General features: G+C 34.0%; 1 protein-coding gene and 1 non-coding gene across 2 annotated transcripts; both read right to left on the minus strand.

The window, feature by feature from the left end:
* Nucleotides 1–4,779: 4,779 nt before the first annotated feature.
* On the minus strand, nucleotides 4,780–8,342 carry LOC105969011 (uncharacterized). The gene is made up of 7 exons (XR_016029068.1): nucleotides 8,068–8,342; nucleotides 7,824–7,921; nucleotides 6,572–6,681; nucleotides 6,050–6,459; nucleotides 5,779–5,827; nucleotides 5,614–5,695; nucleotides 4,780–5,014 (listed from the first exon to the last, which is right to left on the minus strand). It is a non-coding gene; the product is annotated as an uncharacterized LOC105969011 (transcript).
* Nucleotides 8,343–9,507: 1,165 nt separating this feature from the next.
* Nucleotides 9,508–12,073, minus strand: LOC105969012 (uncharacterized). Its single transcript, XM_012993730.2, has 3 exons — nucleotides 11,883–12,073; nucleotides 11,578–11,735; nucleotides 9,508–9,968 (listed from the first exon to the last, which is right to left on the minus strand). The coding sequence occupies exons 1-3, from the start codon at nucleotides 11,961–11,963 to the stop codon at nucleotides 9,869–9,871; spliced, it is 339 nt and encodes a 112-aa protein (XP_012849184.2). The 5' UTR covers nucleotides 11,964–12,073; the 3' UTR covers nucleotides 9,508–9,868.
* Between the last annotated feature and the right edge of the window lie 322 nt (nucleotides 12,074–12,395).

Genomic DNA, 12,395 nt, shown 5'->3' on the forward strand with positions numbered 1-12,395 from the left:
AAAAAAGTGTTAAGATTTGTTCTCATCAATAGGGCGCCAGTTGATATCCAAACCTTGATCTTCATCAATGGGTTTCCCGCCAACACCTGGATCCTTCGCAAATTTCTTCTTAATTTCATCTTGGTCTTCTTTATTTTCATTCTTCATTATAGGCTCCTCCTTACTCGTATGTTCTGAAACATCTGCGAATTTGCCGCCGGTTTTCTTGGTGCTGTTATGCATGCTTTCGTTAACCTTCTCCATCATTTCACTTTTGCTCTGTGACGAATAATTATAATAATAATAATTATTATTATAATTATAATTGTTGTGGAAAATCCTGCGGCTTTCTCTACTTAAAACGACGACGCCGTATCGGTTCCTTCTTGATAGATTGAACATGGCGGATTTCATCAAATTCTTCTTCCTCTGTTTGTTTGCTTGTTTTTGCTTGTTTGTTTGTTTGTACTGTGTGTAGTATGTATCCTTCGTCTTCTTGCCATTTACTCTGGTTTTCGGTCGGAAAATTATGCATACAATTATGTGGCAGAAAGAAGCTGTTGACACGTGGATGCCTGGTGACACGTGGACATTCATTCTGGTGAATGTCAAATCAGTTCTTGAAAGCCCAAATCTGAAGTTGGGGTTTTTATATATGGGCTGGATTAGTTCTTGAAAGCCCAAATCTGAAATTGGGCTTTGTATATATGTGCTGGATTAGTTTATTGAAAGTCCAAATCAGTTAAGAAATTAATAATATGCCACATCATCGACTATTTTGTATTTTTTCATGTTTAGAACATTATTGTGATGCTAAATTGAGTAAAATTATTTGCACACGTGAACTTATTTAGCTCAAGATTTGCACATGAGTAACTCGTGACTCGTGCCATGTTCCGTTTTAGCGCATTTTTTTCGAGTTTAATTCAGACTGTAGAGTGTTTCTACCTTACATTATAGCTAGAATTGTGTATCTTAAATAAGTTTAGATAAAATTCGGAAAATTAAGCATGAAAAAAAAGCCTACTGGCACGAAACAGGTTTTGGTTGCACACATTTGTCTCAAGCAGTAACACTTAATTAAATTACGATAGAATAATTCGATTACTCTACTTCAAGAACCCACTGGTCATCGCCTCCAGGACTCCAAACCTTATTTATCGTAGTTGGGTTCCGGTTATTGATTCACTGCAAAAATATTTGAATGATTATATTAGATTTCACGAATTAAATCCAATAGTTCCTCCAACGAGAGAATACTATAATCAAGCCACATTGAGAAAAAAAAAATACCGAATAGCAGATTTTTGCACAAGAATTGCACACGTGAATAAATAACTTGCGACATTTTCCAGTTATGCACAATAATTGCACACGTGAGTAACTCGAGACGTTTTCCGTTTCGGCACAAGATTTAACATATCTCCTTAATTATGTATAGTAAATGCTGGATATCGATAATCGTATACACATCCTCACATGTGTAAATTACGAAAGTAAAAGAAGATAAAACTTGCCTTCATCCGTGATTTCATCTTGGCTTTTCATCGTTCGAGAAGAACAACTTAAAAGCTTCATCCCTTGCTTTCTCCTTTCCCGTATTCTTTTCAATCTACAACTCAAACAGGCAAATCGTTACCGAGCAAAAAAAAGACAAAAAAACGTGAGGAAGAAATTGCATGTTCCTGCCCACAGCAGATTACTGCTTTCCCCTGTACTGTGCTCTATAACTACCAACCAAAGTGCATTTTAAGTGCAGAATTTCCTAACTTTATAATCCATCATAGCTGGTAATACAATTTTAAAACAGAACTTACGAATACGAGTATTTTTATAACTCCAGCCTGGCATTAATTTAATATACCTGCAAATGTTTGTGCTTTGAGCCATCGTGAAAAAGAACGGGGCTAACCATCTGGTTGGAACTTCCAACAGCCGCCAAATCAGGTGCGGTATAATGTGGAAAACGTGCTGCATATTTCTGCTGATAATTTACTCGAGTATTGTCAGCACGTCCAACTCCCTGACAGTAAGACCCGACATGAAATTACAATTGAATTCAGAACAAGAAATTTTCAAGAAATTAAAATTATTTGAAATACAAAATATCGCCATGCTCTTACAGCGAAAGAAAACCCCTGTGGGGTGATTTTGTTGAATCCACCCATCCCTGAAAAGTTCAATTGAAAAGGTAAGACAAAAACAAATCATCTAAAATATGTATGAAACACAACATATACGTGAAGTAATCCAAGTTTCTCACGATCAGCACTAAATCAACGCTATATCGGCGCTAAATCAGTACAAAATCTGCGCTAAATCAGCACAAAAGTTCTGATCAGAATCGCCATGCCGGAAGAAAATAATACACATGCAAATGTGCAAGCAAATGATTCCAGTTTGAGTATATATGCATAGCTCCAGCATCAAACATGTTTCATTGCCATAATAATGTAGATGTAAAACATATTTTTCAAGCACACGTAACTTTCATGAGTTTATGCATAAATTGGATAACAAAGTCATCATCAAACCTTTTAATTAGTCAACTTTACTAACTCGATGGCTTAGATTTGAGAAGGGACCAATCGAGCATATAATTGCGTAATTCATATTTCCAATCAACTTTCTAATCTATTAGGAATGGAAATCACAAACGAAGACCGTGAAGTAATAAATGACAAGTTTATTGGTTCAGCCAAATTTGGCTACATCCACAACACGGGAAAGAGAGTCCGTCAATTTCAGAAAGATGTACAAAGAAATTCATAAACTACACATGTAATAAGAAGTCGGGCAAATCTCATTAATAGTCCATCTTATAATCTGGTCTTATTTAGTCCCTTATATCTCAATTTTCTTATATAATTCCATCTATATAACTTGTCTCTTACTCATGGCCATGTATGCGAGCTTATTTTGACGAAAGAATCGTCTTTAAGCTCATTGAACACACAAAATTGAAAGCATAACATGTATTTAGACCCCAAAACACTTTCCTTGACAAGACAACGGTCCGCATACATTTTTGGCCATGCTTATGAGGTGGTTGATCTTTTGATGTGCAAATAAACTCACTATTACACATTCTTCAACAAGTTCCACATTGATGCGATATATTGTCAACCATCAATTGTAATAACATTAAGATAGTTGATCGAGCTACAAAACATCAAAACCTTGTACAATAGGTTGAAGATGTGATTCCAACAAGCAATAATTCGTGAGACGTTGCTCCTTACTCTAAAATTGGCATAAAATCTCTTTCACAAAACACGTAGAGGTGTTTTAACGCTTTTGAACAAAAAAATCAAATCTATAACTTTTCTTTTTCTCCAATGACGGATAATTTCAAGCTCTCGACAACGCCATAGACTAAGGAGAAGGTTGAATCCATATCTTGTGTAGTGTTTCATATGCTAGTGCACTCGATAGATAAATGTATGCCATGGTGCGCATAGGCCATATATTGAACATGTTTTAAGTGTGGTACCATCCACATAGGAGATCGCGGAAAAGTTCATTTGCTAGAACTAAAGTGGAGTCCACGCTAGAAAATGTATTAGTGAAGTTAGATTAGTTTATGGGATCCGAGATGACACCACAATCAAGTGTTTTCTCGTATGAAGATTCAAATTACGGAGACAAGAGAAGATCTTTCGCACCGCACATTTTAGTTGAAAGCCAACATGGCGAACAAAGTCTCGGCGTTCTCTCCCATTAATGTAGGCAAATTACCGAATTGTGTAGATGTGTACTCTACAATTTGGTCGCATAAGGAGATTAAATTTAAGTTGGACCATTCTCGACCTCTCCAATCTTCATAGAAATTTGGTCCGCATCATTACTACTTAGTACTATGCTAATCGCGGTTGAACAAGAGAAACATATGCAATCGTGCGCTTGTAATATGAACACTTATTTTCATGTCTTTCTTCGAATACAGGCAATAATGGAGATGGAACACTTGGAATCAACATAATGTTAAAACTTCGCGGCCTCTCTATTCTTTCTAGAAACTTGCTTCATCAACATCATTCTTTATTAATATGCAAATAACGGTTATCGGAAAGTTGTATATTGATTGTAACATGAAGATTTTTTTCCATGTTTGTCGACGGGAACAATGAAGGAGATGCGGAACTTGGAATCAATATCATTTTAAAACTACGAAACCAACTCGTTTCAACATAGAAGTTTAAGATCCGAAAAAATAACCCCAATAGGTTGAAAGATATATTAGTGCTTTAGTCCTTGCACACTAAGCTACCCTTTTCTGAAAGCTCCAAGACAACACATTTCATTCAATTTGTTGTGATTCGATGATTAAAAAACCAGACGCAACTACCAATTAAGTTGTATCTTACTTTCCAAGCCTCGTTTAGATTAAGCATTAACGGTTTAACGGTAGTTGGAATGTTTTATATGCTTAAAGTCACCAAGGAGCTATCGCTAGCGATATGAAGCTAATGGATTTATGGTATGTGGTAATTGATACTTAAAATTTACCATCCTATGTACAATGATACAATTAGTATTACCGACGGGAGTGGTGATAGCTTCTACTTGATATAAATGTTATCAACCAAAGTAGTTAATTGGAATCTACAATGATCGACGCTAAATTTTAGCCTACCTAAACCACAAACCCATGCATACACTATTTTAACCTACCTAAAACCATGCAAAAAGATACACTATTTTGTACAGCATAGTAGTTGAAAGACTTCATTATATTTTGAAAGCTAAAGCCAAGCTACGCCATCTTATTGAATCCCACATAAGTAATTCTAAAACGAGTCAAAAACACAAGGAAGAAATAAATCAAAAACTTTGCGACTGGTCCAGCGAATAGATAAATACAAAAATAAGTTAACGATTGAGTTTTTATGTCAAAAGGCCAATAAAGTTTCTAAACACCATGCTTTTGAAAATATTAGCTTCTCGGGTCGCTCCTCTGTCACCACAAGTTCTTGAATTCAGGAGCTCGTATCAGATTCATCAGAACATGAAGAATTGGAACTTGATGAAGAGCCTAATACCAGAATAAAAGCAACGGGCTTTTCATTATCCACTGACCGACAAACTCTTAAAACATTTTGATAGTATTCGACATATTGCCCTACAACAACCAGAGTGTGATAGCCGTACACGCCAACATAAACATAACTTGCAAGTGTATACAAAAAAGTGTTCTAGAGCGAAATGTTTCTTGCACATTCTCGTACCCTGGAATTTCACCTCTTCATTTTAACTTAAGACACTTCGGAAAGAAAATTACGTGCACATCATTAAGACCCTAAACTAAACCAAGTTCCTCTCCTTACATCATCTTTAAAGGAACTTTGACGGGCAGAAATATCAACTTCTGCTGACCGCGTGTCAGAATTAGGGCAAGAACAAGAAAACTCCGTGAAGGAGTTTTTACAAGACAATCACCAGATATGAAAGACTACAAAAACGCAAACATGCAAGTTCTACATCTAGCAATTCAGATTTGTATATGTGAAGGTGAGTTTATTTGCCTAAGAAGTTAACAATATTTTCAAATTTCACTCAAGTAATCAGCCTACATGTTATATTAAAGCCAACAAAAAGATAAGTTCAAGACGATGAAAAGGCAAGAATACGAACCAGTTTCGATTTCCTCTTGTATCGGCGCACGAGGAGTTATCCTTGCAACGGTAGATCTCAAACTAGTCTCAATGCCGCCATCCTACAGAACACGTAAAAATATATTGTCATCTTCACTTTTTTCTATAATCGTAGTCCATTGATCGTATATAAATTTACACATACTATGGTAGCAGAAAATGGCCTCTTATTATTAGCGTTTTTCTCGGTATGGCTGCAAAAAAAAAAAGAAAAAAAAAAAAAGGATATCACATTTAAACATATTAGCATCTGGTATCAAATGAATGAACTTGAAAAGGAAAGAAAATATCTTCTTCGCTTCTTCTTACCTAGTATAACTCGGAACAAACAGAGCAAATAGAGATGCTCGATAATAACATGCAAGTTAGCGTAACATTAATCAGATAACAAACAGCGGATTCGATAAAACATTTACCTGGTACTGATCGAAGCTGGAATCACTTGGGCTACTTGATCAACATCAAGAAGATGTGAATTATTATCGAGGCCTACGGGAGGAAGCTTAGGGAGAGCTTGTAGCTCACGAATTCTCTCAGCAATAAAACTTGTTGCAGTTTGCTCTTCCTTCGCATTGTTGTCTGAAACAGGAGTCGATTCTAACGTATTTGGATCGAATTCTGCCCTCTGCATCGAAACAGAACTTTGCAGCAAATTCTCCATATCTTGCATCGACATTGTTGTTGGATTGACAGTTTGTAGCAGATTAAGAAGTCCTGGATTTCGCGTTGCTGCACAAATGTTCTGCAGCTGCATCATTTCGTTCAAATCTGGCATGGGCGGAACGGGACGAACATTTTGCAGCACGTTTTCAGCTCCCTCGATTGCCTGAAAAATCATGGGAAAATCACATTGAATGCACGAGAATCACAACTTTTATTTTTGATAGATGAATGTGATTGAACAGTAAATAAAATTAAGATTGATGTAATATAACTACCTCGGAGGGGGAGACTGGTGTTGTTCGGGTGTTCTTCACAAGTCTACCGGTGTATACATCCCAAAACAAGGACCACCACTCCACCAGAAACCCTTCAGCAGAACCGATCTCTGGAAAAAAAAAACAAAATTGGAAATTAAGAAATTATGAACCAAATTGCAAACCCTAATCCTATAACTGAAGCATCAATTCTTTAAAATTACAGGGAGAAAAAATAGAGATACCAAATCGACCTGCTGAAATGTGTACTTAATATACTTTAAATCATGAGACGAGCATGTAGACGAAGTGTGAGTAGCTGATCGATCGAGGGTTTTTACAACGTAAGACGCAGACTCGGATAACATATCCATTTTACCAGGCACACAGCAAATTAAATATACCAGACTACCACCACCCCCCACCCAACCTTTCCCACCGGAATCAGGGAAAAATAACCGGATTATTTGTTATCCTCCGGTGAATTCTGCCGCCGGCGCAAACCCTTGGTTCGAGTTACTAATGAAGTAAGGGGAAAATCGAATTCGTTTACTCCAGGTTGGCAGAATGTTTTTAATTTTTTTAATTTTTTTTTTATTATTAATTCCTTTGTCAAGTGTGAGTCACACACACACGTGTCAATTTTTAGCTAAATTTAAAATAATAATGAATAAATAAATAAATAACGTCAAATAAGCACTAAAATATAAACGAAATCAAATTTTCAAATTAACATAATTTATTTTTGGTAACTTTTAGTTACAAGAATTAATTTTTTTTCAGTTCAATCAGAAATTAGATTAACGAAAAAGTAATGCAATTTGTGTTTTTATTTTATATTTTTTCTTTATCTGGACTCTATCATTTCAAATTATAAATATTTTGAAATTGAGAAAATGTAATTGGAAAATAATAAAAAGATTATTAATTAAAATTAAAAAGATGTACATCCCTCTCATAAAGAGACATAATGAAAGGCATTATCTATATATAATGGTGAAACTTATCTTTTAAATTTAATTAGTAATTAATATGATAACATCCTTAAACCAATAAAGATTTGTCCAAAAATCTAAGGAAGAAAGGAAAAAATTGAACAATGAAAACCAACCAGATAGAAATGTTCATACTCAACAAAGTTGCAGAATTAAGTAATACATTGTTTATCATTTATAACTATAAAAAGAAATATAATTAAATAATGAAAGTATATTTATATATGTTTAATGAATAAAAAAATCACTAAAAATCAAAAAAATTAAATGATATTTACCAACAGTCTTGGGGGTAACACCAGCCTCTCGCATAAAATTCTGAGCTGATTGGTGCATGTTCTTTCTGATCATGTAATCATAAACATACAAGTCCAGCCTGCAAAAAATTAAAAAAATAAAAAAAAAAAAAAGAAAAATAAATAAAAAGAAAAAAAAAACCATCAAGAAGATAAATTAAATCAAGAATTGATTGAAAAAAATAATAATTGACATGGAACAATTAATTATATACACAAATCTCACATCTTCTGAGCATTCCAGTCAGCCATTTTTGTATATGACAGGAACTTTAGAAAGAAAATTAAACCCTTGTGATTGAGAGAGAGAGAGAGAGAGAGAGAGAGAGAGAGAGAGCTTTTAGAGTGAGAGAGTGAGGTGGTGGAGGTGTGTGTGTATATGTTTGTGAGGAGAAAGTTGGTGCGAAAACCATGCAAAAATGTGTATTACTACCACAAAGAAATTAATATAAAGAATCTGCCAACTTATTACAAAAACCCCGTTATATAAATTTTTCTGTTATTAATTAAGAGAGTTTTACTGAGAGAAAACAGTTGACCAGCACTTCTGTTTTTTTTTTTTTTGGTAATGTTACACAAATTTCAAATTAAGATTTAGAAAAAGTTAGGGATATGTTTTTATTTTATTTCGAGTGTAATTTATTTTTATTTCAAGAAAAAAAAAAGTAAAATTTGGAAAAATACATAATTTGGAGATATGATTTTTTATGTTTGAGATTGTTGCTGAATTCAATGAGAAGTTTTCCAAATGAACGAGCTAGCCATGAAAAAGATACTCCACTTTATTGTAATAAAACAAAAGGAAAAAGCAAATTGTGGTTGAAAATAGGACAAAAAATAATTGGTCTTGCAGATTGCATCAACCATAAATATAATTTATGACAAGACAACGCGAGAATCCTGGTTTTTTCGATGCTAAAAAATATAGATGTATCGGGTAAATTTACACTTTCGTATTATAGTTTGTCATATAAGAGATGTAAATCAAATTAAGCTAACTATATGTGACCACCTCGATCTAGCAATCGTTGGCAAATAAATTTGAATTTTGATTAATTGACACGTACTCATTTGCTCTAACCTTGTAAGTCGTTGCACTATTGGACAAACACAATTAACAAGATTTTTTTAATTTTACTTCTATTTTGCAAATCAAATGCGTTACGAAATTCTTTTCGGTGACTTTTTTTCCTGAAAATAAGTACATATTGCGTTGGATTGTTTTTTTAATAGAAAGAGGAAAATAAATAAAAATATATATTTGACTCGAAGTTTTATTAGATTTTAGTGGAAATTAAATTGCATTGAATTGATACAATCAAATACTAAGAAGGTTTAATAACTAGACACCATATGTGCGTATTGCTTCAATGTGAATTGTATTTAATATATTTGATAATCCTAATTATATTTAAAGTTGATATTTATGTAATTTTTGAAAATTTAAAATGAGTACAGCTACTATTTATTAGGTCTAAAAAATTATCACATTGAATATAATACGGATCTTCAGAAAATTTCATGGATCATATATCTGGTCCAGTCCAGTCAAATAGGCAACCTAAGATCCAACCCGACCCGACCCGCCAACAAATAAATCTCTTATATGGACCCAAAAAGAAATACTGTGTAGTATAATAGTAGAAAGAATAAAGAACCAACTATGTTCAAAGAAGCTAAGCATCTTTTTATCTGAATGGAATATAATCAAAATCATATACAATATATTAGTACAAGAGGCAAAAAGAGAACCATAAGTGGAAGCTGCGATCCTCCGTGAAGCTGTTCGAAGAAATGAAGTTGTTGATGCAGTTACCTTGCTGCTCGTGTTTCTGCTTCGTCAAAACCAAAACCGATAACTCGAAGAAGAAGGAGGAGGAGGAAAAGAAGGACGGCTGAAGACAGAATTGAAGAGCAAGCTTTTGCAAATGATCGAAACAGAGTTGTTCTTGATTTGTAAGGTCATATCTATCTGAAACTTTATATAACTGCGTGTATCGGTCAAAATCGAAAAAATGAAATAAAAATCAATTGCTCTTGTTGCTTTTATCCCCAACGTCTTCTTTCGATAAGCCCATCTCCTGCATTTGATGTTCGACCGAGACAAGGCCCGTCTCCGCTAGGAAGCTACATAATAATAGACAATGAAGTGTTACGACACGAGCATGAACAATCAATTCGCAATATAAGACATATTAAATAGTCTTCTTTTTTCTCAAGAAAATATATTGAACACCAATACAAAGGAGTTATCGAGAACCACAGACTGATGATTATTATAACCATCGCAAAGGCAAGAAAAGTCGAATTGTTCTTTGTCTTAGTTGACCATCCATAAATCTTGATATATTTAGTTTAATTACGGTTCTTTTCTTTCAGCTGCCAAATATGTACTTAAAATCATGGTTATCGAATCGGAAAATATCCGTGTATCGTTTTCCTCTGTGTATCGTATCGTATCGTTATCGTATCGTACGATATTTAACCAACTATTAAAAATAATAAAATATATATATCTACATAATAAAAATACTATAAAAATGTAAAATTTAATATTTTAAAGTCAAACCACTCATTCTTAATTTCTTAAAAAAATTAATCTATCATAAAATAGGACATAAGTCATAACTGCTCATAAAAATAACATCAACAAAGTTCAAATTTTGAACTCTAATTTGTAAAAAAACTAATATATCACTCATAATCTTCAAGATCAATGTAACTTAAATTTTTTTCATCCACCAATTTTGAATGAGTGTCTTCATCCTCATGTTTCATCAATCTCTTCAACTTCATCAACTCCAACTTTGGCCTTTTCCTATTTTCTCTTTATCAATATAAAACTTGGCGTATAAATTTCTTGGATCTAATATGTGTAAAAAAAAACATTAAATAATATTGAAATTCGTTTTCAGGCCCTGGAAATGTGAATATTTCGTTTTCTTCTTTCTTTTTTTTTTTTTTTTAATTTTCGATTTTTTTTTAATTTTTTTTAATTTTGACTAATATCGTAAATATCGTATCGTACCGTGATATGGCGATACGATACGATATCTCGCGATATTTAACGGTATTTATGCATAGCCGATACATATTATGAGTTGTATCGTTTTGATTGGGACCGTACCGTCTCGCGATATATATCGCGAGTTTAACTACTATGCTTAAAATACTTTAAATCATGAGACGAGCATGTAGACAAAGTGCGAGTAGCTGATGGATCGAGGGTTTTACAACATAAGACACAGCCTCGGATAACATATCCATTTTACCACGCGCACAGAAATTTAAATATACCAAACCACCAACACCCCCCACCCAACTTCTCGGACCGGAATCAGGGAAAAATAACCGGAGTATTGTCGAGTTAGTGAGGAAGGAAGGGGAGAATCGATTTCGTTTACTCCAGGTTGGCAGAATGTTTAATGAAACTAGTAAACGGCAACAAAGTAATAGATTTGTAACTGCGTAAATTCTTAAGTCGGTGACGAACGTATAGAACGAAACTAGACTTGTAACACATCGTGTTTTCGTTAGACCACGCAACAAAATCCCAACTTCAAAATTGGCATAAATATCAACTTAATTATTGAATGTGTTTCTGGCAATTCGATATAAGTTTCATGAAGCTACTACTACTTCAAACTAAAACAGTAGAATTATAAACTAACAGAAATCCCAAACTAAACCCTAAACTAAAAGAATTGAAAAAGGAATGAATCGAGATCCATAATACCTGCTAAGAAGCACGAAAAGCACGGCGGCGATGAGGACGAGGAAAGTGACGTGGAAAATCAAGGAGGGGTCACTGAAGGAGAAGGCTAAGCTTAGCATAGCAGCGAGGCAAACACCAAGCATCAGAAACGCGATCTTCACTGTGTTCCATGTCGGACCCTGAAATTTCAATTTCCGCCATTAAAGAAGATCAGAGCTTTGTGCAGAAAGTAGGCTGGAATTTACAGAATGAAATATTGAATCTTAATTTAAGGCAAAAAAAAAAAAAAAGAGTTGTTAATAGTGTGTGGGGAAATTGGTACAGACGTTGACGCCGGGAGCCAAGGCGCCAAGCATGACTGCTTCAGCAGAAGAGAAACGTTCCTTATTCGACGGTCCACCCTCCATTTTTGGGCAATTAGATCTTTGATTTTAGTTTTCCCTGGGTGCGTGCGTGCCTCTGTGTGCGGATGCGTGTGTGTGTGTGTGTGTGAGAGCGATGAGAGAGAGAGAGAGAGGGATTTAACAATTTTTTGGATTATAATTTTAATTACTAAATTAATAACCTCGTTTAAATAATAATTTTTTCAATTAAATGAAAATGTAATAAAATATTAGTTTGAAATTTAATATTTCGCTAAATTAATAATATTTTTCTAGTCTCGTTGACTGTATTAATTTATAAATTTTTAAATGTATGTTCCAAAAAATCATGGAAGAAATGAAAATTTGGAATTTGAGGTGAATGACTTGTTCGAAAATCTGAATTTTGCGAATCGAAACTAACGAAAACTTCTATTTTTGGAATTATTTAAGCATTTTTGTAGAAAAAAAACAATA

This window comes from Erythranthe guttata, chromosome 13 (genome assembly GCF_056151865.1).
Source record: "Erythranthe guttata isolate IM_541 chromosome 13, IM_541, whole genome shotgun sequence".
In the NCBI taxonomy this organism is placed as follows: Eukaryota; Viridiplantae; Streptophyta; class Magnoliopsida; order Lamiales; family Phrymaceae; genus Erythranthe; species Erythranthe guttata.